Source organism: Eutrigla gurnardus, assembly GCF_963514095.1.
Source record: "Eutrigla gurnardus genome assembly, chromosome: 12".
Taxonomy (NCBI): domain Eukaryota; kingdom Metazoa; phylum Chordata; class Actinopteri; order Perciformes; family Triglidae; genus Eutrigla; species Eutrigla gurnardus.
In genome coordinates, this window is record NC_139926.1 from 15,448,414 (window position 1) to 15,476,268 (window position 27,855).

The window sequence follows — 27,855 nt, forward strand, 5'->3', positions numbered from 1 at the left end:
TAAATTGATGCAGGAATGGTTATATGATAAAACTTTAACGGAATGCCTGGGGTGAAGTTGATGGAAAGCTTCTGGAAAAAAATTCACTTTATACAGCCTATATTAGAAACCGGAGAAGTGCAGTACATCTGCCAAGGCTACACAATCCCCAAAATGAAAAAGTTACATTTCAATTAGGAAATGTTTGGAAATGCTACATCTTCTTCTTGGTCATTATTTTAAAAAACAGAGTAATAGATGGCGACATATACTAGATTTAAATCCAGGATGCACCTGCATCTTGATGTATAATTTCAATTTTAACAAAACGCCTGCATCAGCCTGCATTCACTGCAGAGTGGGTCAAAAAAACAGAATAGTAATTCCAGTTCATAATTGGAAAGACAGACTCAGATAGGGAAAACTGAGGCTTAGTTCCACCACAGGTTCAGGAGAAAGATCGAACTGAGAATGGGTGACAATTGACACTACTGCACTCCCAAAAAGAATAACGACAAATGTTTTGGTCTCTAAAATAGCTTTTTTGCTATTTACAATAAATATTCAATTGAGGCATCTTCAGTCACAAAGGATTTTTCTGCACACCTCAAGAATTATAATATATTTTACTTCATGGAACTGTTGTGATTTGGAAGTCTTTACCACTTATGGGAAAACAGTTTCTGATTACTACTATTTCTTGTTTCTTTTTCTTCTTCTGTTTTGTGTCTCTTTCAGCCAAAACAACAGACACAAACTTGAATTTCTTTGTAACACAAGTCACATACATTGTTGGAGAAAGTGGAGGCTTGCTTAGTTACACATTGCTTGCTAAAAAGCAAGCTACGTGCTCAGCTTGTAATTGTTGACACAGTCCCAAGGAGACGTGGGGGTGATAGTGTTGCACGATAAGATCCAATTGGGTCTAAAAAACAAGTCCCAATGACAAAAAAGCAATTTTACGAACAACAAATCGGTATAATACAGTATGAGGATGTTTCATGAAGAGAAGAAAAAAAAGTCCCAGGTTCTGCACCAGTGAGTATTTCTATGACAGCTCAATCAAATAAAGTAATCATCCTTAGTTTCCCCTGCATGACTCTTCAAGCTTAATATTCATTTCATTGTGTGGAGTCTGACCTGACGGTGGCTCTCTTGACTGCTACTCCCACAGAGAAGATGACATGATTAGAAAATAGCCCAACAATAAGGTCAGAACAAGGAAGAAGGAAAAACAGCATATTATGCAACTATGTCACGTCCTGTCTGTTGCTATATCAACCAGCAGTGGTCCAAGACCCTGCAAATGGGAAGTGGATTTCGTCTCCATGGGAATGTGCATGTTAAGAGCCAGTCCGTGATGGTTTCTTTGAGCCTCCTGGCAGCGGATGGTCCTGACCTCTGACCCTATTCAGCTAGCTAATCTTTATAATTCACCAACATGTTAGGGTTTCCACTGAACTGAGTGTATTTGGCAAAAAAAAACCAGTCCCATCCCTGCTATTAAATGTTCAACCGTAACAAGTTGCCCAAAACCTTGGAATTTATGGATGACAATATCAATTTGACAGTAACCTTAAAAAGGTTTAGGTTTATAAAACAATTATTGCCATATGTAGAATGGGATATCACTTCTACACAAATTCAAAAACATGTGGGGGAAGACACACAAGACAATTACAGTGTAGAATGTATGCACTTTTACGCTGAAGCTGGCACATTAGACAACACTACTGTCACTTGATGCAAGGGAAATCTACATGATCTTAGTGTAGCAACACAGGTTGCAGAGCAACATGTTGGCTCCACTTGTGAGCTAGTATGCAAACTAACATCTAAATGTTGTTTCACAGGCTTGCTGTTCCTCCTGCTGACAAACGAGTAGCGTTGAATCACATCACAGCAGCTCTGAAACAAATCACTGTTCACATGATGACTTGCTCAGCCATATCCGTGCTTGCATTGCTCCGTCAGCCTGCCAGGCCATTAATGTTATCTAACATATCGGAACCGCTGGCAGAGTAAAAACCTTTCTGCGTGTTGATGTGTTCTCAGCAGGAGTTTAGCTTCTGTTCCTCTTCTCTTCAGATGAGTAAGACAGTCTGAGGTCACAGATCAGATCTGAACCCTGCTGGCACTGTAATAAGGGCTTTATGATTCCTTCTGCTGTATGCCAGTGCTAATCTCTGGCATCCAGCGTCTATCGCAACAAAGATAGTTGATGTTGCCGGTTGTCATTATGTATAAATACCTGATTCTTTACTTGAACAACAGACTATCATTTCAAATGCAAATTGATCAACTATGAAGGAAATACCAAACTGTATTCTGCAAAATTTCAGAGAAACATGACGCGTGTGTTTGTGTTTGCGTGTGGGGAAAGCTTTTCCTCCCTAAACCTGCTACGAGTTGAATTATATTTTCTAATCTTCTACTGATATGGGCAAACTGACAGGGAGAAAAAAGATGGTTTGGGAAGTGTTTGTGCCTGTCTGTGTCTCGAGGTGTGTGTGTGTGTGTGTGTGTGTGTGTGTGTGTGTGTGTGTGTGTGTTTGTGCCTGTCTGTGTCTCGAGGTGTGTGTGTGTGTGTGTCAGCATGAATATTTCAGAGGCCCCACACTGAGTGGTGGCGACAGAGAATCACCAGAACGAGGACACACTCCTCTCCAGGGTGGGGATTGGGAGGGTTGGACAGGGGGGGTGGGTGGAGAAAGCAGCAATGTTTGGACATGGAGATATTTCACAAACAAAAAAAACAGAAAGACTTGATACACAAAAGATTGCATAATTAGAAAATCTCTGCAGGTTAGGAACCTCATCCAAGTGTGTGTAAGGAACAACAACGTTAAAATGATTGTTTCCTCAAAGACAATGAGTCTGACTTTGTTAATAAAAATCAAAATAACGTTTGTATATTTATTTATTCACATTTGTCTCAGAGATGTCTGCCTAAACCCCAAAACAACAGCTGTGAACTGAATTTTCAACAGCAGAAACATTGGTGTCATTACTCTGGATAATAAACAGACCTCCCTCGGAACAGTTTTCACTGGAACTACTGAAGAAATAAAGCCCAGACAAAATGAAAAAAATGTGTTCTGTGTATTGTCGAGCGTAATAGAAACGACTCCTTTCGGAAACGGTGATGTTATTGAATTTTTGGGAATTCAATGAGGAACACTAACAAAAATCCATTCAATGCTATTGTTTTGGGGATGCAGCAGAAATCTTGAATATCTATTGTCTGTCTTTTCCTCAGGGTTTAAATGAGCAGTTGTCTCTCCTGACTCTGGTATGAAGTGTTGATATTGATTGTTAAATGTGCTGAAGTGTACTTACATCAGTAGATTAGATGAAATATTAGATCGTGGCTATAACTAATGTCATAGGCCTAATTATTTTTGCATGTGAAAACATAGACGTTATAGATAGAACCTACAGTATGGGGAAGTGAGATTAGCGGGTTATAGATCATTAGGTTAAACCATTATGGAGATTAAGCCTGGGTTAGTCTAAGGTGAAACGTTTTAGAGGTAAACCTCGCTGATTCAACTAAAGCTATTAAGGAGATATCAAGTCCTTCGTCCTGACAAGGTTAACAAGATACAAGACATGATCACTGGATTGAGAAAACAACATTTCACCAATTAATTGTAATATTTTACTGTAAATCCAAGGCCACATTAATATATTTATTAGGGATCCAATTTCCTACAGACATTTATGGACCCCAGAGGATAGTCCACACGTGATCTACAGACTTCTGCTCTAGCTCCACCACAAGGATCACATTTTTGGTTTTGTATTAAGAGCTCTTGGATGAATTGCTGTGACATTCAATCACACAAAATCCCCATATATATTATTCCAATATTATGACATTAAATGATGATCATCATATTGGATTATAACACAACTCTACAACTATCTGATCACAATTTAAATTAGTGCAAATACTTTAGTTTATGACCAAATACCTGCAAGTTTAATGCCATTCCTGTCAGCCTCAGCTGCTAATTAGCAAATGTTAGCATGCTATCATGTTTAACCTAACCTGCTAAACATTCACACGCTCACATTGTCATTATATGTTAACATTCTGACATTAGCATTTACCTCAAAGAACGACTGAGTAGAGCATGGCTCTTTTTCTCTGGAGGTCAGTCTACGAGATATAAAGTTAATATTCAATGTATCGGCACTATAATAATAATAACGTAAACACAGATTATGATTAAGAAACAGGAGGTAAAAACTGCCATTGTTGAGGGAAAACCCTTACATTGCCATCCACAACCCGACCTCTGGATGCTTTAGGAACTTCCGATTATCAGCACTGAACATTAGTAAGTAGGGTGGCTGATGTTTGGAATTATCTGACGTTTACAGTCTTTGCATTATCTGACTCGAATATCTAAATGTACATATCAAACTTCCTTGATTTCTGTTTGACTTTTTGTCCTGTCTTTCTGTCCGACCACCCACTCATTTTTCAGAGAGGGAAATGTATGCTCTGCCTCAGGCTCACACTGCAATTTTACAGCTTAAAATGTCCAAGAACACTTTTGCATTTTTTCCATTGACATTTTTTCCCTACTTGCAAATCAATATCAGATGACCCTTTTCATGTTATTGAAAAACTAAATATGATGTAATCGAACTTCCTGCAGTATTATACAGTTTCATGATGATCATATATATGATATACATCATTTTCCACATCATACATCGTATCCATGGTTACATTTTTGGTGATCCTGATATTGAATCATTTTCACCTGCTTTGTGTGTAGTGAATGTTTTTTGGTACATATCAATAGTTAAGAAAAGGGAGTGTAGGTGTCAATAAAGATGGTGTTGGGATTCATTTTAAATATTAACACCTATTTAAAGGCCATGTGGGCTAAAACATGAAAGGAACCTTATTCCCCTTAACAATAATTCCTGAAATGCTTCATTACTTGCCCCTGGACCCCCCGAGCTGTCTACTTTTTCCCACTGGCTGGCTGCTCCATATCCTTGTGGAAAAGCCTTTCCAATTTGGAGAAAGAAAGAGGGGAAGCATTCATGTGCATGTGACAGTGAGTAACAGTGTTGCTGATGTCATGGTTACTAACAGGATGACTGTGCTTCCATCTAGCTCATCTGTCACTGGGGAGACTACACCAACTAGTGTTGTGTGTGTGTGTGTGTGTGTGTGTGTGTGTGTGTGTGTGTGTGTGTGTGTGTGTGTGTGTGTGTGTGTGTGTGTGTCTGTGTGCTGTTGTGAGAAGAGGTTTTTTGAGAGTTTGAACCTACTTAAGATTCGAGACAGATTTGACATGAAAGACTTATCACAAAACAGCTAGCTACATCTGCTGCAGAATAAAAACTCAGAGGGATTGATTCACAGTGCAATTACTGGTATTCCACAGACCATTGAGATGTAACATAAAAGGATCTCAGTACTATCATTATATCCGAGAGGACAAATGACACTTTATTTCAGTAATGAGTGGTGTTAGCTGCATAAGTGCAGCACCTTAACAAACGAATGTGTATACCGTAGGGCCCTATGAAATCCATTTACATTTTTTCCAGATTCTGTTTTATTTTTTCCCAAATTCCGTGTTTTCCGTTTGAATTTTTCTAAATTCCGTGTTTTCTGTTTTAATTTTTCTAAATTCCGTGTTTTCTGTTTTAATTTTTCTAAATTCCGTGTTTTCCGTTTTTATTTTTCCAAATTCTGTTTTACAATTTTATAGCATTTTCCCATCAAATTGTGTCTAATCATGTGGTTGATGAATCAAAATGTGCAATCATAGGGTCCTAGTTACTGTATACCATATGATAGAAATGCAACAGTGAACAGCATTTGTAATGCTCACCACTGTTTCTTACAATGGTTACCAACATTGGTGTTTAAAATGTTTATACAAAGCTTTGAAATGCTTAATTAATGTTGCCAAGAGCTTAACATCAAGCTGCTCATTCACCATCTTGTGTGAAGGAAAACATTCACACGCTTACATTTCCTCAAAAGTGAGCTGCATTTATTTGATATAAATAATTGCAAATGTCATATTTTATGTTTTTTATTATCATTTTTTGGAAAAAACAAGCAATTTCAAGTGCTTAGGCTTTGGGAAACTGTGATTCTGCACTATTTTCTGAATCTTCAAAGAGTAAATTACACATTAATTAATCAACTCATTTGTTTATAATAAAGGTTTTCATTCCTTGCTGGCCTATTTCTTAGTGAGCCAAACTGTGCAGCTCTGGACCAGCTTCCTGGACAGTTGGCATAGTAACCAGATAGGAGCGGATAGCCTTCGCCTTGTTTTATTGGAAATGCCTCCACTGTTGCATCTTTGATTAACTGCACTGCTGAGCTGAAACGACTGTATAAAAAGCAGCAAGCTTATCTTATTTAGTTTTACGAGCTTGAGAAGTCTTAGTTTCTGTGCATTTCCTTTTCTTTGACTTTGAATCATGTCTTGATCACACAAGTTTCATAAGCTCAGACAAAATGCGAACACCATGTACAGACATCACTTGCATTCATGAAGGCAATAAAACATCCCATTCTTAGTAAAATACAGGTTATTTGATAAATAAAGTGCTGACATTGGTAGATAAAAACATTTGAAAAATGTTAATAACATCTTATTAAAGAACCATTCAAGGCCATTTCAGTGCTTAATTGAGTGGAATAAAGTCAGGCTTTAATGCTAAAAGGGGAAGCTATTTAACACTTTCACGGCTAACAGTCTTGAGTTCATAATTTCCTTATCTGCATCCCAATAAGCTCATTCAGTTCTGTCTCATCCATCATGCATACATTTATTTTGCCTTTATTTTCTCTGTAATATAACACTAAGCTAGAGGGCACAGACAGTGAAACATGCTCAGCCTGGGTCATCTGGGTGCCCGGGTCATTAGGTTGTAAATGCAGCAGGGTTATTTGTATGGCAGCAGTTAATTTTCTCCTCACACTCTCCCTTTCTCCCTTTGAGCTATGACTCTATTGAGACGTCTGGGTGACCTTTAGACCCCTCGAGCACCATTCCACCCAGCCACACACAAAACACCGAAACCGAGACACTGAAAGAGAGAAAAATATTTTCAGAAACTATTCAAGACATTTTGTCCTAGCTGATCGTTGACAGATCCAATCCCTTCTAATGCATCTATTCATTCATCCATCCATCCATCCATTTAGCAAAATACTCATAAAATGCAACAATAACGTATGAACAGACAACCTCCTTCTGCATTACGGACAGAGCAACTGACATGGCATAACAGCAAAATAGTCCACACCGGGCAGAAAGGTAAGGCAAACAAACACATGACTTAATGGTCCAGGAGACCGCTGTTCAAGTCCAAACTTGTCACGTGAGTTGCTATTACTCAGTCAAGCACTCTCTCTTATTAAGGTATTTTTTCTTGCCTACAACGGACTTCCAAAGATTATTTTGAAAAGATGCCATGCATGTAACAAGTGTACTTTCACACGCCGTCACTGACACGGGCAAAACTGACGCTGGAAGGGTGTGTAGAGCGTCACAATCTTTGGAGCACTGACCATGCTGCATCATTTGATGCCTTGGTGTGAGAAAGTGCTTTGCCGTGCAGCGATCTCAGGTGAAATGATATGAGGAGTGAGTGTGTGCTTCGTCCTGCGTGTTGGTGGCCTCAGCATTGATCCCCCTCTAAGCCTTGGTCATTGCTTGTGGCCTGAAGGTGAGGTGACAGGGGAGTAAAGAGGCTTTGATCAGATTACAGCTCATTCGCTGTCTTTCACCGTCTCCCTCTTTCCAGCATCATTTATCTCACTGCCGCTTTCAACCCATTTGCTTTTTCTCTATCTTTTCTCTCTTGCTGAACAAGGCTTACTTTAAGCCATAGCGTTAAATTTGTCATCGATCCCATATGGATCCATTTGTCTCTTTCAAGAAGTTCCCTGTGAGCTGATGGTGCCTGTTTATAATTGTATGACTGCACGTCAAAGTGACACTCAAAAGGCATGAAATTAGCAAGTTTCAGGGAAATCTTATTTTTACAGGTATTCAGGCAACTGAGGCTAATCCATTCAATGCACAGAGGAATGCAGAACGTTTCTAACAGCGTAAAGCAATTTGCCATTTCTTTCAAAACCATTATGCCTCCGTTTCCTACATAATCATCTTCATGCTGCTTAATTATGCTGTTCCTGTTTCCAGCGAGCAGTAAAAGAAAATTATTTCCTTCTTGCTGTTTTCCCTAAAGTAATACTGCAAACTCATGAGGTGACAGAAGTACTTAGATCTTTCAGAGTATAGATTCCAAATTGTTCAAATACTCGAAGTGTATTCAAATTGTTGAATGTAAATGTAAAAAAAAAATACACGAAAACTAACAATGGCCATTTTCACTGTTATATTCTTCTATAAAACTGGAATATTGTGAATAATAACTCATTAAAATGTAAACAGCATTTCAATACTGTATCTGGTCACGGTGGGTTTTGAAACATGATACACAGTTAGCACTATACAAATCCATACATGATCATTATAGCTTTTTTAAACCACAAAGTTGCTTGTTAGCATAGCTCATAAATAAATAAATACATTGGCGCAAAAAAGTCCAATATTTGCCTCTAATAGGCAGGGGAGCAGACGCATAAAGTATGAAATTGCAATATTCCAGTGAAGTACCTATACGTGAGAATTGTACTTAAGTGCAGGAGGACTTGAGCAAACACACTTGGATCCTTTCCACAAGTGGCAAGCACACGGATGTCTGTGAGAACAGGACAAGAGGCTGCAGACATAGAGAAACACACTCACACAAATTCAGTTTCTCTGTATATATCCTTGCCTTCCATCTTCCACTGTTTCTATTAGCTGTGCTGCTCACAGCTCCGTCTCTCTGTAGACCTGTCCTGAATTACTGCATTCCACTGTAGCACTGTGGGCTCAATTTGCTTTATTTATCCATCGATATTCGCCTGTATTGGCACACACATTCACACGCACACATACAGTATTAGTATGTATTACAAATGAAGTACAACCAATGGCCTCACCGGTTCATTGGCTGGAATTAAGTTAAATATCAGACTCAATTGTCATGCAGATGAACCAGGATTTCCTATTCTGAAAAATATGATTCCTGAGTCTTTACAGTGAACACATAAATACTGTAAACAGATGCAGTAGGTGTGTCTGGACCATATAGAGACGATTTAAATCACACACATAACATGCCACATTGCCAGAGAACTCTTACAAGCTGCGAGTCAGATCTGGTTGAAACGAGAAGCTCCCAACCTGATGCTGTCCTCATTACACTGACCCCATCCTGACCAGCGCACATTTAGCAAATGTAGTTCTCAAATCATTAAATGGCCGTCCACACAGTATATTCGTGAGCCGCACAACAAAACAGCAATATATCTAAACAGCTTGTGCGCATGTGAATACGCCAGTGGGAAGGACAGCACTGGTGTGTATTAATGGGATTAGGATCGACTCTACCCTTTCTCTTCCTCTCATCCTTTCCCTTCTAAGTCCTCTCCCCTTCCTTTTCTCCTCCATCTCTTTCTCCACCCTGCCCATTATTCTTGAAGGCCATTTTCCTCATTGTATGGTTATTCTTTATTTATTAACTTCTGTATGCCTCTCAGGCTCCACTTCTAATAAGTCATAGCCCTGCCCCTTCTACCTTTTTCCTCCTACCTTCTTTTTTTGCTTTCATTTTTGATATATTGCTCTGATAAATCCCATTTCCTTCCTCGCTCTTTCTTTGTCCACCCTCTTTAACCTCCCATTGACCCTTTTCCTTAATATATAACAAAAACACAGAGGCCTTTTGCAGACTGTCAGACACAGAATACCCTGTAGATGCGTTGTGCTCTGCCTTGAGTCCAAATCTTTTTGGCTTATGTTCACTGTACTTACATAACCTGTCAAAGCATGACACAGTGCGTAGCAACATGTACAACCCATGTATGAATGGTAGTCTCTCTGGTACCCATCCTCATCTTTAAAACATTTCGAACTTGGAGCTTAATACCGATTAAAATTCTGCATGGCGAGCGCATATGATCATATATGATCCTGAGGAACCCTAACCTTCTTATGGAGAAAGGTAAAAAGCCATCAAAGAGACAGAATGTGTGACTTCTGGCCCCACTTCTCATAAACTCTTAGCCTGTCCCTTTGGCTGAAGTCCAACTATCAGCGAAGCACCATACGTTGGGCCTCATTCAAGCTATTTTAATTGGCTTTTAAAGGCGTGGGACTGAATCCCAATATGTCGTCACATCTCTATCCCCTCACTGTCCTCAGTATCTCCTCATCTCATCTGAAACAACGACCACACATGACACCGAGAGTTAAATGCGATATCAAGAACTGTCATTAGTCAAACACTGAGAAATCAGTGTGGGAAGAGAACAGTGCATAATATAATAACACCTTTCAACCGGAGTAATTACAGTGCTCATAGCATAGGGCCGTATGAATGAATACAAGTAAAAATGTTAAACACTTTCATTTTGCTCAATACCTCCCAAAGCAGTGCCCTGCTTGGTGACCCTCAACTGCTCCAGTGTAGCAGCACGATTGCCAACAGTAGAAAGCTCGGGGGACACTGAGTTGAATGTAAATACGTGTTCCTAAAAATTCATGCACGACTGGCCACATTTTATCTGATAAATGGTGGGAAAAATGTGATAAAGATCTAAGTTCTGAACATGTTCATCGAGTTATTGCCCAAAGCCAAAACCACAGCTTCAAAGTTCAGCCCCTGAAATAAACCACAAACTGAAAGAGAGCCTTATTAAAAGATTTAATCACACTGCAAAGTAAGAAACTCTATTGGTTGACACCAATGTGCTCTCTGGTGCATCATTCAATCAAACAAAAGCACACATTCAGTGAGTGTACCACTGGCTGCACAGTGGTTTCTTAACACTATTATACGCCCCATCTTATTCATGCTTTTTCCCATGGCAACTTTCCCTCTGCATCCTCTATTCAAATAATACAAAACCTTCAAAACCATCATTTTTTCTCAATAGATCGGGCTCATGGATTTCAGTGTGACCCTGGCTATTATGTTTCACACCTCAAAGTAGGCACGTATGTACAGTATGTTGTACGTCTCCACCTTGCACCACATTGGCAGATCCGCACAAACAGTACCAAACACACACACACACACACACACACACACACACACACACACACACACACACACACACACACACACACACACACACACACCAACAAATACAGTGCAGACGACAGCACTCATCCATTTATGAATAATGCTATCTTATACTGCAGAAGAGGGAGAGAGAACACACAAGTTCAAGCTGTGCCATTTTCAGAACAATCAGGGGTAAAAAGACAACATTTGCATGTTGAACAAAAGGAAATAAAAGAAAATGCCTGCACAGTTGGCTCAGCAGTCTTGCTGCATGTAATTACCTCGTCTTTGCTCCAGCAAACTACTAATTATGAAGGTGCTATTACTGTACTCCAAAGATGAGAGGAGGTGTAGAGAGAGATATTGTTCTCCCTCTGTTTGTGTTTTGTTTTTGTATAAACTCCCATTGACGGTTTGTTGGTGGGTATAGATGGATGGATGGATTAATGAATGGACAGACAGACAGATAGGACATTGGTGCACGTGACTTTCTGCGAGTGCAAATCAATTTGGCTCCCGGTGTTTACACGCTGTCCAACCAAATTATGCACACGGGTGTCAAATTCGGAGTTTAGTCTTTTCAATTATTAATCACACGCACATCATGAAGGATTAATCTGGCTGTCACTGATATGCGGCCGTTGAGAGGGCTGGAAGTGCTCGCGCCTTGTTTTCAGAGCATCCCAATTCGCCGTCAAAGCGACGGTTTGAAAACAATAGAGTGAAAACAATAGGAGCGGAGCCCGTCCTCTATGTGTCTTGTCGAAAATGTTCAAAGGCAGTCGCAGTGATGGGGAGAAGGTCTCTTGGCAACATGATTAGCTGTTGGGGAGCGTTTTAACCGTGTGAAATGTGGCTCGTTTGGGCTGTGAGGGGGTAAAAACGTTACACTTTAAGTCTCTGTTGTTCGTGGCAGACTCAATTTCAACAAACACCTACGCGATAATGCTAGCATAACTGTAATTTGACGTGGAACAACAACAAAAAAAACTCACCTCAGAAATGCAACATATCAGCGTGTGTTCCCCTTTGTCATCCCCGAGCCCATGGGAGGAAAATACAAAAAAACTGCTTTTAAAAAAAGAAGAAGGGAATCTCCACTTGTCTGCTTGAAAAAGCCAACATCATGATATCTCGGTCCGAGACATGAACACAAAAACAGCGAAGCAACTCCACACACACACACACACACACACAAAAAGAAGCCTGGCGCGAGGATGAAACAATGCTCAACTCCTCGCGGCGTCTGTTTCACGCTCGTGTCTGTCTTCTTCCGCTGTCCAGACAGACGTTGTTGCATCGGCACCTCATGGAATAGTGGACGCCGTTAATGGAACCGGAGCGACGGGGGGAATGGAAACGGTGCCTTGCGGTTTTCTTTATTCCGTGTTCACATCATGCTTTCCCCCCCCTATTATATCCCTCCTAAATCGACCAATGTGTACGCGCTTCCTTTGTGCTCCCTGTCTCGCTCTCGCTGTGGGCAACGGGTTAAACCATTCCCGCAGCACGAGAGGGGGGTGGTGTGGTGGTGGTGGAGGAGGAGGAGAGGAGCTATTCATGTGGATGTGGGAACGAATGGGCTTGGTGACTCGTGGCCAAATGTTGTTATTGTCGGGGATAAAGAGACGGCGAGGGAGAGATGAGGGGAAGGAAAGAAGGGGACAAGGGAAGAGGAAAGGGAGAAAGTGGGTATTCGAGGCACTTCATTCACAAGGAGGACAGACGGCTTACCTGTCATCAAAATCTATTGCAAATGCCAGAAGTGATCAAAAACAAGTGCTTTTTTTTCTTTCTTTCTTTCTTTCTTTTTTTCATTTTCCGTATTGATAGTGTCTTTGTTGTTGTTTTGGCAGATTATGACAAACCCGTGTAATCACACACTAAACCCTTCACATGCAAGGCTGCTGCTCTCGTGCTAGATCATGCAACGGATATATAATTACATTTCATTTTCATTTTAGGCTTGGACAAACACAACACAAGTACCGCCCGGTGTTTGGAGAGCCTTTTGTTCCGCTGCCTGTTACCACCCTCCGCCCAGCAGAGTCCCAGTTCAGGACCTGGGAGAGCTCCCGGCCAGCACCAGCCACCTGTGTCAATACAGACCTGTAGATCGTTTCTATTAAAAATATATCACGCAAATACATTTTAGAGTATTGTGTGGGATGCTGTCCTTCATCGGGTGAAGGAATATAACAAATTCAGCAACTTGTACTCTAGATCGACTCACTATGAATCCACTAACAATCACTGGGAGCAGCCTGCTCTGTGTGATGTTGGCAGATCCCCCTCTATGCGTCTGCAGAGACTCACTCCTCCGTGAGACGCCTTTGAGCGAAAACAGACAGCTTTTAATACAGTCAAATCATTTACTCGGGCTCCATACGTTACGTTTGTATGTTGATATGATATGGGCCAATGGCGCCATCTCCCGGTGAGCTCCTGAATCCGAAACACATTTTATCACCAGATAAAACATGTTGTATAGTGAACATAGTTCAAATGTAGGTGTTGACCATCCCGGAGGAGATACGTGTGCTCTCAGGGTATCACAGCTAGTGATTGCAAGTAGCCTTCATCATCATATACTCATTTTCCTATTGATGGCTTGTTTTAATACGTTGATTTTGGATATATTTGATTGATCATATCCACCAAGGTGCACAGCATAAATATAAACACGCCCTCTTTAAGACCTAAATGTCTAAACTAGTGTCTGGAAGGTGTTTATTTCTTGAGTCACTTGCTCTACAGTGATACTGTTTCATTAATGGCTGTCATATCACTTTACGTGTTATGTAATGATATATCAGATTTAGACAGATGGGTCTTTGAAGCATTAATAGAAGAATGCTTGGCCTGGTTTCTGATTGTTGTTTGTTAACTTGTGAATGTTGGGCTGGAATTTCATGGATTAATTTGACATATAATATATATTTGAGACACTGATAATTTTAAAACTTGACTTCATCCTCTTAAGGTCTGACGTTGTAATACAGGAAACACTGAGAAGATCAACAACGAGCCTTGTTCAGGATAGTAAATGCCGAATTTTATTCTAAAACAGCACACTGTGTTCATCATGTAGCTGTACCACCATCTGTCTCGCATTGTACAGGTCCCCGTGTGGACGCGCAGCAGCATCTGCGCCTTTAAGAGCATCTCTGACAGCATCCTCCTCTGTCACGGACGCGCGCACAGCAGCTCAACATTTGAGAATACAGTTTAGCTTTCCGCATACACATCTTCCGGGAGATACACCATACCATCACACCTTTACACCCATCGCAACTATTTCCTCCACTGGACATTGATGCATTTGCCTCAACGGTCACCGTAGCGGTCTATCTGATCGTTATTGCTCTTATCTCACCTCCTTCCAGCATCCAAAGACTTGATCTACGTTGCAAGATGGCTGAGTTGAATTTGGGGAAGGGGCTGACCGCAGGGAAAGTGGCCAGCAACGTCCAGAAAAAACTAACCAGAGCCCAAGAAAAGGTAAGCTCGTTTACGTGTTGGCTGGGAAACGACGTGGAGAATTACGATCAGGCCTACGAGCCTCGAAGCAGCGGTGCCGCATCCGTCCTCCACCGAGGCGCAGTGTCGCATCACGACATCATAATAACAAGGGCAGGGATGCTGTGGGCCTATTTGGTGACGGGGATGTCCACTTAAAACACACACTTACTGAATTCAATGTCATACAGCGGTTTACAGAGATATAGCCTGCTGGAGCTCATCATTTAGCCGATTACTGATGTGTTTCTACCCTTTTTAATCATTATCCGAGTAATTAAATACGTGCCTGTCATATAATGGTAAATGCTGAAACTCTCTGTTAAATTTTGCTAGCACCATGTTGATAATTATTACCCATACGGCAATATGAATAGATCTAGGCCCTATACGTTAATGCACCTGCGCGTTGTGCTCGGAATAAATGGCAGGGGGCGCTGTTTGTCCATCATAATGCATCATGTACAGCACCATTCAAGAGAGGAAACAGATCACATATGTATTGACAACATTTTGGCCGAGTGACTTTATGTTGAAACACATGACACATATAATGCATATATGGATTTTGTATTATATTCTGTATGTGACTTATCTCTCTTCATTTATTTAGTCATCCTTATTAAATACTATTTGTTTAATGTGTTCCTTTTGCTCTTTTTAACAAAGCTAACATTGGGTCATGTATTGCTATTCCGTTCATTTCATCACATTTGATTTTAAACTTAGAAGAAAGTGAGAGATCAGGGCAGGAAAACAGGTGAATGTTCACATATCTCAGTCCCCGTCCTAAATCTGAACAGAATCAATGTAACCTTAACCTTGGTATCGTCAATAATGTTATCATATGTTTGGCTGACAGGTTCTTCAGAAGCTTGGCAAAGCCGATGAGACCAAAGATGTTGCTTTTGAGGAGGGAGTGATCAACTTCAACAAACAATATGTGAGTTCACTCCTATGAATGGCCCTGTGCTGTATGACAGAGTCGTATTTCTAATTTGACCATGAAATCAATAGTGACCAATATTGCATACTCAAATGAAGTCAAAGTTTTTCTGTTTGAATGTTTTAATCACATCTGAACCCTCTACATATTATTATTGTTTGGGGATTTGCTGAGTCTGAAATGAAATACTGGCTCAGCAGGCAGTGAACATGTCTATTTCACTCTAGTGTTGTTCTGTAAGCCCCATGTTTTGCGTTCCCCCCCCCCAGACTGAAGGCAGCAAACTGCAAAGGGACCTTCGGGCATACCTGGAGGCGGTGAAAGGTGACTCACACTTGCATGCAACAAGCTATATATGTTGACAGACAATCGTGGATGTCCAAATACACGCCATAACCAGCAAGTATCCACTGACGTAGAATATGTGTTTGTCCGCAGCCATGCACGAGTCCTCCAAGAATGTGCAGGCGTGTTTGGCTGACATGTATGAGCCGGAGTGGTACGGCAAGAACGAGGTGGATTCCGTTGTGGAGGTCAGAAACGATTTTCATGAAATGTGTCTGGAATACACATATCTCTTGTGAGAGATGTTGAATAGCTCTTTTGAAAATTCCCTTTAACTTCATGAATTACTTCTTGGAACGATTTTACCTTACCAGTCATTGTTATGTCCATCAATGCTGCAGGACTGCGATGTGCTGTGGACTGACTACCATCAAAAGTTGGTCGATCACGCTCTCATCTCCATGGATACTTACCTGGGCCAGTTCCCTGACATCAAGGTAACCTGCAGCAACCATGACGGAAAATGTTTTGCATCTTTCCTGGCTTTCCTCCACATCAAACTGTATATTGTCATCTAACTGTAGTTTTAATAATCATACAGAGCCCAAAAACAAGATTGTGCTTGGAAGATGGAAGCTGACTTTATCCTTGCAAGTGGAGAATAAACACAAACGTGTTGTCCCTCTGTTTGTTCAGGCACGTATAGCTAAGCGGGACAGGAAGCTGGTTGATTATGACAGCGCCAGGCACAACTACGCCACCACACACAAGACCAAGAAAAAGGACGGGGGCATTAAAATTACCAAGGTGAAAGAAATTTGAAATATATTTTCATACAAACAGGCGTGGCACACTGATAATAATGTCATTTACATTAAAAAAAAAATGATGTTTTATTTGTTGTATTATCGCTCTCTCCTCCAGCCCTCCTCTTTGTTGGAGAGGGCCACTCCAGGCTGGGCCCAGGGTATCTTGTCTGCACACAATGTTGCCCAGAGCAGTCTGTCCAGAAGCCAGGTACACAATAATCCTCCCGCACTTCCTACAAGGTCTACTGACTACCAAACAATGATAATTGATGTGCTGGTAGCCCGGCGGTCAAAGACACATGGGATGAAAGCAAGGATGTCCTCAGTTTGAACCCATGTTCCCTGTCACGTGCTGCTGTCTAACAACACACAAAATGAAAACCGCAAAGATAGAACGACTGCAGACAAACACATTCGTGTGTGTGTGTGTGTGTGTGTGTGTGTGTGTGTGTGTTTCAGGCCGAGGAAGAGTTGGATAGAGCCCAGAAGGTGTTTGAGGAGATTAATATTGACTTGCAAGAGGAATTACCTTCACTGTGGAACAGGTGTGTATGTGTGTTTGTGGAAAGTGATTCTCCTGTTGGTGGATGGACGCTGTAATTACGTTTCGTTAAATTAAGTCAAGCCAGTAATGCAGTCAATACTCTCTCTCTCTCTCTCTCCTCTGCCCTTTGTAGTCGTGTTGGGTTTTATGTCAGCACCTTCCAGAGTTTGGCTGGTTTTGAGGAGAAGTTTCACAAGGAAATTGGCCGGGTAAGTTCTGTGTATAGATCTTCATTTATGCAGAATTTAGATAAAGACCAGACAAACAGATTTCAATCAAGTGTATCAATTCAGCACTGTCAATGAAACCTGAAGCCTGTTCTACCAACAGTAGGATATTTGGTTTTAATTGTCTGAAGAGAGATTATCGTCTCTATTAATATCTTAGTTGTAGCCTATATCCTGTCAATCTGAATTTGGGCATGACCAAGGCACTTGAATCATATTAGAAGAAACAAAAATGTAATGATTTGTTTTTCATATCCTGTGCATCGATTGTTCCACAACCATGTAGGATGATGACAATGTAATGCAAAGTGGTATTAGGTCTAATGTCTAACTGCCCGTCTTTCTGACTCTGCAGTTGGATCAAGATTTGTATGATGTCTTGGAGAAATTGGAGGGAACAGGCACGGAGCAGCAACCAAGCAAGTCAGTTTCCCCTGCATACTCTTTTAACATCAAAGGTTTTAAAATATATATATATAAACTGTATATATATATATAGATGTACACCAATAGGTAACAATGATAGACTACTCCAAAGTGTTTGGATATTTTGTTGATAGTCTACCTGAATCATCTGGTCATTTTAACCAACATAGACATTTAAATGAGTGAATTGTGAAAGTGGGGAGGTTGTGTTCAAAATAATTAATTTTTTGCTGTAAGCCAAGAAAAAATCAAAAAAAACCCACGAAAAATATGAAACTCGTGGATTAAATCACTACTTATCAAAATGGCATTAACCAGGAGCCACCCTGAACCCCCCCTTTCAGAAAGACAGGTACCTGCGGCGCCTCATCGTCAGGAACAAATAGGAGGTAACCGGCAGCAACTGTGGTAACCATGGTGACACAACTCTTGTCTGTCTGTCCAACTGACCTCTTTGTCCAGCTGTCTGTCTGTCAGCCAATCTGCAGGCTTGGGAGATTTAAGGGTGAACATGTGCTTGGTTGTGCAAGTGAATTCACGGACACACTGATGACGGAGCTTTGCTCCCAGAGCTGCAGATACATAAGAGTTGAGAAAAACTGCATGTTTGTCCACCAGGCAACTAATACAACCCAACATGCAAAGACTATAGTGGATAGTCAGTTTACCTGGCCAGAATATACATGGCCAGGTAAATACTATAGGGGGGTCCTATAAACCCCTTGTTACTCCCCTTCTCTGTGTAGGTACAATTGTACTACCTTAAGCTCCTTATCGTGCCAGTTGATTGAGTTTGAAGCCACCGCAGTACAACATTTCCTGGGCCAGCAATGATTGAAAATAAATAAATATCTATCGATTTGGGGCTACTTCTTTAGGCTTTAGAATATCTTTTCTTTATGACAGTGAATGCTATCACTGGTCGCTTATGAGGATTTACTGGAGGCACAGACAAAGCCTGCTTGCATGGGATGGAGGAAGACAATGAATAGAGGAAAGGAAGGCTCACTTTTCTTGCATGACAGCTCTTGGACTCTTGTAGAGCATGCCTTGTAACATCTCACGTTTGTGTTAGATTTTAGCTGCACCTTTTAACCTCTGCTTGACTTTTCTCTCACATCCTTTCCCATCCTTGTTACTTTATCTGTAATCTGTATTTTCTATTTTGCCCTCCATCTGTCTCTCCCTCCCTTTCTCTCTGTCTCATTCAGTGTGAGTGCAAAAGAACCATCTAACCACACCCTCAGGCCAGCAGGACCGCCACCAATCCCCAAATCTCCATCCAAGGTACGTGATCATCCTGCAATGGCATGTAAAAATGTCTGCTGAGAAAAGACATCTATTGTTCTAATCTAACTTTGAGTTCTTCATCTACTGTCAACATGTCAAGTTGAAACGTTTAAAATACAACTTTGAAATCCATACTATTGAAGTCAGTTTTTCTAAAATGCAGCACAATTCAGATTCATATTCATTCGAGACAACTTTATATTCAGTTGGCTTGTGCCACGACTTCATCACCATGCTCCTCTCTCTGTTCTAGCTAAGGCCCGCAGTGCCTCCTCCACCCAAAGTGACCCCATCTAAGGAGTTGAAAACAGAGAACATCGTCAGTCTGTTTGATGCTGCAGCTACTCCTGATATCAGCGTCACCTCCCCTACAGAGGTTAGTGAGCAGCTGCTGTCGACATACAGCCATAGACCTTTCATTTTCCATTCTCCTGCAGAGGTCAGAGACTGGTCTGCCCCTCCTCCTAACCTTAACCCTCATCCTATACACAGTCTAGTCTATTCTATCCTATTTTCTGTCTATTCTGTCCTGTTCCTTGACCCTCTATTGCACCCGGTTAGCCAATGAGCCCCCCTATTCTTGTTGTTGTCAGTTTGACAGTCCTGCAGTGAGCAGCCTGTTGGACATGGACCTGGACTCTTTCAGTGAAGCAACCAAAGCCCCTACTGTTACCCAGGTGGATGATTCATAGCATGAACATATAGATCATAGAGATGCAAGAGATGTCAAGCTTCACAAGAGATTCTATTTTTGATTCAGAATTTTTTTAAATTAATGTCATAACATGTTGATATTTTAGTTCAGTAAAACGTTGCCACCGACGTGTATTGACTTTAAAATATATTGAAACAAGCTTGATAGGTCTGGATTCAAAATGAAATTGCTTGGAAAGCTTGGCGTAGTTTGAGGCGTTACCTGCTCTGCTTCCTTCCCATTTGCCAAACGAGAGTTGGATGATGGCATGATAACCTGCTTCTAGTGACCACTTCTTCCTGCTTCGGCACTATCCACAGATCACTCAAGGCATGGACTCTAGACTAAAGCCCTGCTCTGCTCCTACTGCTTTCTCTTCGGAACCGTATATTAAAATGTAGTTTTAAATTCTGGAATGACACAAGTTGTTCTTACTTTATCTCAGCATACACCAAGGTAACCCTAAGAGTTGCCCACATGATTTGAAAGGTTATTTCACTTGTTCATGTTCAGCTGTTGATCCAGGTCTGTGACTCAGCCTTAGTTTTTGGAATTATTATTCCTGACAGATTAATAGCATGCAGCCTACTGTATACCTTAACCCAGTCAGTAGGTACCAGATCCAGGCAAACTAGACTCAATCATGAGATAAACATGTAGGGAACAGGCAGCTTTCGTCTCACCCCCTCTAGCATCTTGCTGCATATCAAGGTATCCTGGCAGGGGCAAGGCCCAATTAATCTCACACCTAGCCAAACTGGGGTTCATGATCAACTGGGAGTAGAGTGGCCCGTTGCCAGACCGAAGGGTGGAATATCTGGGGGTTGTGCTCAACGCATGCAGACCGACGGCCCTGCAGCAGGCTGCTGGCAGAGGAAGGGTGCAACGGTGACAGCGTTGACAGTGGTGCGGCTGTTGTGGTTCACAGTGGTGGTTGGTGTGTGGCCCTTGATGGAGGATCAATCTCCTTAAGCTACAGGCAGTGTTCTTGGTCCTCCAGGGATTGCATTCAACGCATTCCAATGAAGGTTACGATAGTGTAACCCGGCGATCCCCCTATCAAGGGACCCTGTTGCTCCTACGCCGATCACTGAATAGGGTGTAGGATGGCAGGTAATGGTGTATGCTGCTTTATATACTGTGGTAGTGTATGTACTGATTGGCTGGTATGTATTATCAACAGAGTCCATTGGAAGGCTTTTTTTGTGCTTATAGAACTAGGGTTACATATTGTAAGTTACCCACCAAAAATTCTCTTAATCACAGGTGCATGGAAAACTTTAAAAATCGAATTATTTTGAGTCGCCAAATCGTCTTTTCTTAGTTTCAGTATATGTATGTAGTATGTAATATATATATGTATGTAATATATATATGTAAGTATGTATACCAACAGTTCTCATTTGCCTCATTGAAAGGATTTTTGCTACATTGTTTGTGTGAAAATATCACCTTACATTGTGAAGGTTCTGCTAAACATGCAATAAACATATGACAGTGACCACGTCTTTAGACTTACATCTTAAGTACCTCAGATTTGTTGCCTGTATACCCTTGTTCTGTTGGAGAGCTACGCAATGGTATAGAGCATGGGATCCGCACTGGAAAGTTTTATTGAATGCAATTTGAAAACTCAAGAGCTTTGTGAAGAGTTGAGTTCTGTCTTCTCATTCTGTCGCCTCTGGTTTCCACAGCCTGCAAACTGGGACTCATGGGTAAGCATGTCATCCTCATCTTAACACATGTTCTAATATGTAAAAAAACATACAATACATTATCATTACGATCATGGTCCTCTTCAGCATATTCTTATTTGTGTTCATAGTAGCCCATCAATTCATTTGTCATTACTTACATTTCCTCCTTAAGTAACCATTATACAAGCCCCACTCTCATTATGCTTACCGGTACACAACACACGCAGGAGATGCTGGGTCGGGACTTCTGTAATGGCCATTGCTGCTTATGAACATGCTTTTCCATAAGTTGAATCTCTTTCATTTGTCTGTCCCAAATCTGTTTGTGCGTTGTCTTTGTGTCTGCAGTGCTTGATGTGATAACACTAAACACTGAAGAGATTGTACAGCACAAATGGAACTTGGGAAGGAGCGCAGGATAATTCAGTTACAAATTGATATTTCATACTGTTATGTATATTGAACAAATAAACACGGTGACTGATATGCAATCCTCTCTCTCTCTCTCATCTGCAGTAGATGTGAGAATGTGTAGATAGATGTGCAATAACTAGCTTAGGGTGCAGTAGACATAAAACATATAAATACTGATTGCAAGACACCACTGAAATCCAGAAAAGGTTACAAATGTACTCGTTTAGCGTGTATTGAATGGTAAATTATCGCATCTTTGTGAAATTGGTTTGTAACTGAATCGCCCACCTTTCTTTCTGTTTGCCCTCCGTATCCCTGTATGTACATGTGTTGCATTGACACAACATGTGTCCTTCACATGTTAGCTCCATGTGACACACAGGGAACAGTTTTGTTGTGAAAGTTGAGTGAAGTTGCTCATGTCTTCAGTGGATTTTTTCATGGAAATGAGACCGGCGAACCCATGAGAGCTAGTGGGCAACTTCACAAAGCCTCGCAACTTGGCTCCCCCGACCATTAACTAACCTTTTTTTGTTCATCCCTATCACTGTAAGAGAGGTGTGTCTCAACAATCATACAGTTCTGCTGTATAGCTTGAGGCAAGACAGTGATAGCCCAGAAAGGAACAACACTTCTGCTCTTACAAAGCTTTCTTCCTCTTTCTCCATCTGAACATAGCCGTGGGAATACAAAACCATGCTTGCAAACTACATGCGGAAGATCCAACATCTATTTTCTGATGGGAAAAGGCTGACAGCTTTTGCGTTTCTGCCTTCTGCTGCCACCCTTCCTTATCTTCATCTGTCTTTTAATTTCATCTGAACCTTCCCCCGTAAAGGTTTATCCTTCCACATCAATCTTGGGTCTCATGATGATGATGGTGATGATGACTCACTGCTGAAATCCTCCCACAGCACCTTTCTTGGCCCCGTTTCTGCGCATATTTTTTGCAAAATATTCAATTTTTACAATGACAATACTACAATTCTTATGATTAGCAGCTTTAATGCTTACCACTTCTTTAATGGGCTAGCATACACGCATTTGCACTGAAGACAAACTACAGTTGAGGCTGTCAGTTTGCAGGTATATGGCTATAAACCAAGATCCAATCCACCCAATAGTTGTTAAAGGGACACTTCAACCCAAATTTAAAAAAAATGCATATTTTTCCTCTTACCTTTAGTGGTAATTATCAGTCTTGCTTCGGCTAGTTTTTGGAGATATCATTTGTTGAGACATCTGCTTTCTCTTGAATATAATGGGATTATATGGCTGCACCATACTATGTCTCTTTCCAGAAATAATGACCTGGTTACTCAAGAGAATCCACAGAAATTGTTGTGAGCAGTTTAATGTATTCATGTATCATAAATAGCACTACAGGTTAGAGGAAACATTTTTGATTTGGGATGGACTGTCCCAGCTGGCCCCAATGTAGCCAAGTAGTAGTAGAAGCAGACAGCTGATTGTCATTGCCATCCCAATTAAAAATGATGTAATATGATTAGCAAAATAACAAACACAATCATTCTTTATTCTCCTCCAGTTGAACCCTTGAATCTGGTCTCACATATCCCTTATACCTTGCCTTTCTGTCCCTTAAAATGTCTTCAACCATTTGATTTATGAACCCCTTATAATATCCGTAAGATAAAATATCTCTTTTGACCTCCTTGAAACCTGACCCTTGCTCCTCAGCATGAGGACAGTGGTGCCGAGCAAGAGGACACCAAGCACTACGACCCTGTGGCTGCGGCCACAGACGCCTGGGGAGATGACGGTTCTCAGCCTATCCGCTATGACCCCATAGCAGCTGCCACAGAGGGCTGGGGGGATGACGGAACCAAACCAGTTCGCTATGACCCCGTGGCTCCAGCTCAGGAGGAAGGGGGGGATGATGAGAGCCAGCAGGTTCATTATGAGCCCGTGGCTGAAAAACAAGAGGATTTGGGCGATGATATCGACCAGTCGGTCACAGAGGTTCCTGCTCCGGAGGATGAAACACCTGCAGTTGAGTCTCCAGCTGATGTTGCCGAGGAAGAAGCCACACCAGCTGCCGCTACGCTGGATGATGAAGAGGGTCAGGTAACCGAGGAGAGAGAAAAAAAAATGGAGAAATGCATCTGGACGGAAATGATGGATGCATTGATTTTTGAGGAGGAGGTTTGAGCGTGAGGTATTGGAAAGAAACAGATAATAGAGAGATTAAGTGTGTATAAATGGTGGCAAGATGGAGAAAATCTTGTGATGAAAGATTTAGGATGCATCTGGACCAGCAGCGTGGATGCATCAACTGTGACACAGGGCAAGTTGGACATTAATTGCTGAGGAAAGAGAAGAGTATAGACACCTGCTTCTCAATACACAACTAATCCCAGTCACTGCTAAACACAAATCCATGCACATAGTATGCTGTGCAAATGCTATCCAAGCTTACATCTATTCAACATAATTGCTTGTATTAGCCACAACTGTTGCTGTTTAGGCTGTGCAGCTTGTATTTGTCTTTGTCTTGTCTGTCTGTCTTTCTTTCAATATTTCCTCCTCCTTATTCCAAACTTTCGTCTGCCTCATTTTTGACCTCCCTCTGTTATCCTCCCATGTCTCTCTGCTCCCAGGGTGAGTGTGCAGCAGCTGCTGCATCACCAGAGGATGAAGCACCAGCAGAAGAGGTGTGTGCAATTGTTATAGTCTATATTGTGATGCTATGACATAGTTATTTAAGGGCTAATACCCACCATTCTTCATATTTATTAGAAATCTCATCACATCATTTTTCAGGCCTTTTCTAAAATCAAGTAACCCTTTTTTTTTGGTAAAGACATAATTCTAGTTGGGTTATAGATACACTTTTTGTTACATCGTTTTTCTAGATAATAAGACTTTCAGGACTTAATTAGAGTCCCTATATCTCTTTAAACGATGAAGAAAGTTTTTTCAGTGTGCTCTACCTGTCACTCAATGAAACCTGTTTTTCCAGACGCCCGTTGCTCCCGTTGCTCCCGTTGCTCCCGTTGCAGTGGAATCTACCGAAGTTGCACCAGAGCCTGCAGAAATGCCACCTGGCTTCTTGTTCAAGGTAAAACGAGATAAATAAAAAAATCTTGTTTATATACTGTGTGTGTGTGTATATATATATATATCTTGTATGCACATATGGAGATGATTTATGTGAGTATTTATGTGATGTAGCTTCAGGTGATGCATGATTATGCTGCCAACGACACGGACGAACTGGAGATGAAGACTGGCGATGTGGTGCTGGTCATCCCATTTGACAACCCTGACGAACAGGTGCACACACACACACAACACACACACACACACACACACACACACACACACACACACGCACACACACACACACACACTGTACTATGTGTAACAGTGAGGTTTATGTGTCTTTATTTGCATTTCTGCGTTTTTAGGATGACGGCTGGCTGATGGGAATGATAGAGGATGACTGGCTGCAGAAGAAAGAAAATGCCGCTAAAGGAGTATTCCCTGAAAACTTCACCCAGAGGCTGTGAGGAAGGAGGACAGGGCATCATTCCAGCTTCCTTCTTCATCTCTCTTGCCTCAATCCTTCCTTCCTTTCTTCCTTCTCTTGCCCTGATACTGTATCTTTACTAGGACTTTGGCCATAGAAGCCGAGCTCTCACAGCCCTGGCTGATATCATGCATTTCTAAGGTCTGCTACACTTTGCTAAAAGTGGATCTTGGTATTTCCTGAAGATTTACAATTACAGATGTAGTCATTTCATGGGTCCCATTCTTCGATGTCTTGTTGCACTATAGTTGCTATTCGGTGTATTGATTAGAGAATACCAATCATACAGGATTGATACAGGGATGGGTACCTCTGCAGTGGCTACTGCTGCAATTGCATTATAATATTTTATTCATAGCCATGTCATAAACTTGCCAAGGCATATTCCACCACCATAACAGAGAATATGCGTTTGGAGACATGCCTGTGTTCATCTGATAATGAGAAATGGGGGATATTGTAACATTATTACGACAATGCCAAGTGTAGTAGAGAATCCCTTCCAACAGCATAGGCCTAAACCCTGAAATCTGTTTAAAAAAAGGCGAGGGTGTGTTTAGTGAAGCCAAGATGACAGGAAGATAAACACAAACTGTCCTCACATTCACCCAGCAGACTAACACACTGAAAGAGTACGACCAACTCCGAGCTGGCAACCCCCCCCCCCCCAAAAAAGACCTTCGAACACATGAGGCGGAGAATCAGCATCTAACCAACGCATAAACAAAACAAAAACAAAAACTGACAATCTCATCAACAACTGGAACCACGACAGCTCTCGACGTTAGCGACTCGCTGTTGTTGCTGATCTTGGTTTTCTCATGCTCAAGTGGGTTGTTGAAACAAATCTCTATTTTGGGCAATAGTCTGTTTTAGCCACATGTGTAGCCATCAAGTGTCTTTCTTTTGGAGCATGTAGGTTTCCTCACCTGTGCCCATTTCTTATTTTGGGGGCTCTGGCTGGGCAGTGTGTCAGTAAAGATTGATGGAAGTGATGGTTCAGAGTAAAATACACCCTAGGTAATTTCCACCAAGACATCCAGCCAAATACCCCCTCAGAAGCATTTTTAGCTATGGTCAACATTGGTCAAGATAGGGCGATCAGCCGAATGGCTAAGTACTGGCGCAAATGGTACAGTGTGTATATGTCGTAAATTACCCCACTAATAATGCATGGAATGTTACCAAACTTCTGCAGTAGTACACATAGGGTCTGTACTCACAAAACGAGGCATTTGAAAGTTTGTAAGTACACCAGGAGTTTATTTAAAAGAACACTTGCCTGATAGCTTCTATCCTCGGCTGCTAACGCTAACTAACGCTACCGCTGCGCCAACGCCACTTCCGTGTTTACCCAGCTGTTTCCGTGACGCGAGTTTCACGAGAGAGTATGAAAAAGTTTCGCTGAATTTTTATAAATTATTGTATTATCAGGTCAACGCATTTTTATAAATGCTTGTATTTTCAGGTCAACAAGTGTTGACAAGTGTTGACCTGATAATACAATCATTTATAAAAATTCAGTGAAACGTTTTCATACTCTCTCGTGAAACTCGCGTCACGGCAGCGGCTGGGTAAACACGGAAGTGGCGTCGGCGCAGCGTTAGCGTTAGCAGCCGAGGATAGAAGCTATCAGGCAAGTGTCCTTTTAAATAAACTCCTGGTGTACTTACAAACTTTCAAATGCCTCGTTTTGTGAGTACAGACCCTATGTGTACTACTGCAGAAGTTTGGTAACATTCCATGCATTATTAGTGGGGTAATTTACGAGATATACCCTCTGTACCATAGCGCTAGTACTAAGCCATTCGGCTGATAGTGGCTATCTTGACCAATGTTGACCATCGTTAAAAATACTTCTGAGGGGGTATTTGGCTGGATGTCATGGTGGAAATGACCTCGGGTGCATTTCACTCCGAACCATCACTTTAACCATTGCTGTTTCCACGCCAGTATTTGCTGTTTACTGATCCGCAATCACTCTGATTAGTCCTTCGGGTTCTGCTGCTGAAACAAGCCCTTTTGAAAAACATCCATACCATTGTTTAGTCCTACTTTAGTTACCTACTTGTGAAACATTGAAAATGGGCCCCTGGTTTTTGTATTAGTTTAGATTGAATTGTGGTATGATAGTTTGAACCTGTTGTTTAAAATCCAAAATAAACAAGTATGCATTCAACTGGTAATCAGATACCAATTTAGTCAAAGACAACAGGAATTCAAGATAAAAATGCTTTAAAGATCCAAACAGAGATACTGACCCCAAAGTCCTATAGAGTAGAAAAACACGA

General features: G+C 41.3%; 2 protein-coding genes across 6 annotated transcripts in view; one reads left to right on the top strand and one right to left on the bottom strand.

The window, feature by feature from the left end:
• tmem198aa (transmembrane protein 198aa) overlaps positions 1 to 12,579 on the bottom strand; it is a 30,460-nt gene extending 17,881 nt beyond the window's left edge. Inside the window, exon 1 of the mRNA XM_084022404.1 lies at positions 12,156 to 12,579. The gene's annotated coding sequence lies outside the window, so the exon portion shown is untranslated. The remainder of the gene's footprint in view (positions 1 to 12,155) is intronic.
• A 1,846-nt stretch (positions 12,580 to 14,425) lies between these two features.
• bin1a (bridging integrator 1a) lies at positions 14,426 to 26,574 on the top strand. 5 transcript variants are annotated; one of them, XM_084023792.1, is made up of 20 exons: positions 14,426 to 14,661; positions 15,542 to 15,622; positions 15,895 to 15,949; positions 16,064 to 16,158; positions 16,312 to 16,407; positions 16,607 to 16,717; positions 16,835 to 16,927; positions 17,179 to 17,264; positions 17,397 to 17,472; positions 17,846 to 17,913; positions 18,261 to 18,305; positions 19,128 to 19,203; positions 19,460 to 19,582; positions 19,800 to 19,883; positions 21,595 to 21,615; positions 23,713 to 24,099; positions 24,633 to 24,686; positions 24,995 to 25,093; positions 25,207 to 25,308; positions 25,443 to 26,574. In XM_084023792.1, the coding sequence occupies exons 1-20, from the start codon at positions 14,575 to 14,577 to the stop codon at positions 25,542 to 25,544; spliced, it is 1,941 nt and encodes a 646-aa protein (XP_083879918.1). In that variant the 5' UTR covers positions 14,426 to 14,574; the 3' UTR covers positions 25,545 to 26,574. The 5 variants fall into 5 exon arrangements, with proteins under 5 accessions (XP_083879918.1, XP_083879919.1, XP_083879920.1 ...); XM_084023793.1 differs by lacking the exon at positions 18,261 to 18,305; XM_084023794.1 differs by lacking the exon at positions 19,800 to 19,883 and having other exon boundaries at positions 14,431 to 14,661; positions 25,443 to 26,573.
• Positions 26,575 to 27,855: the final 1,281 nt, after the last annotated feature.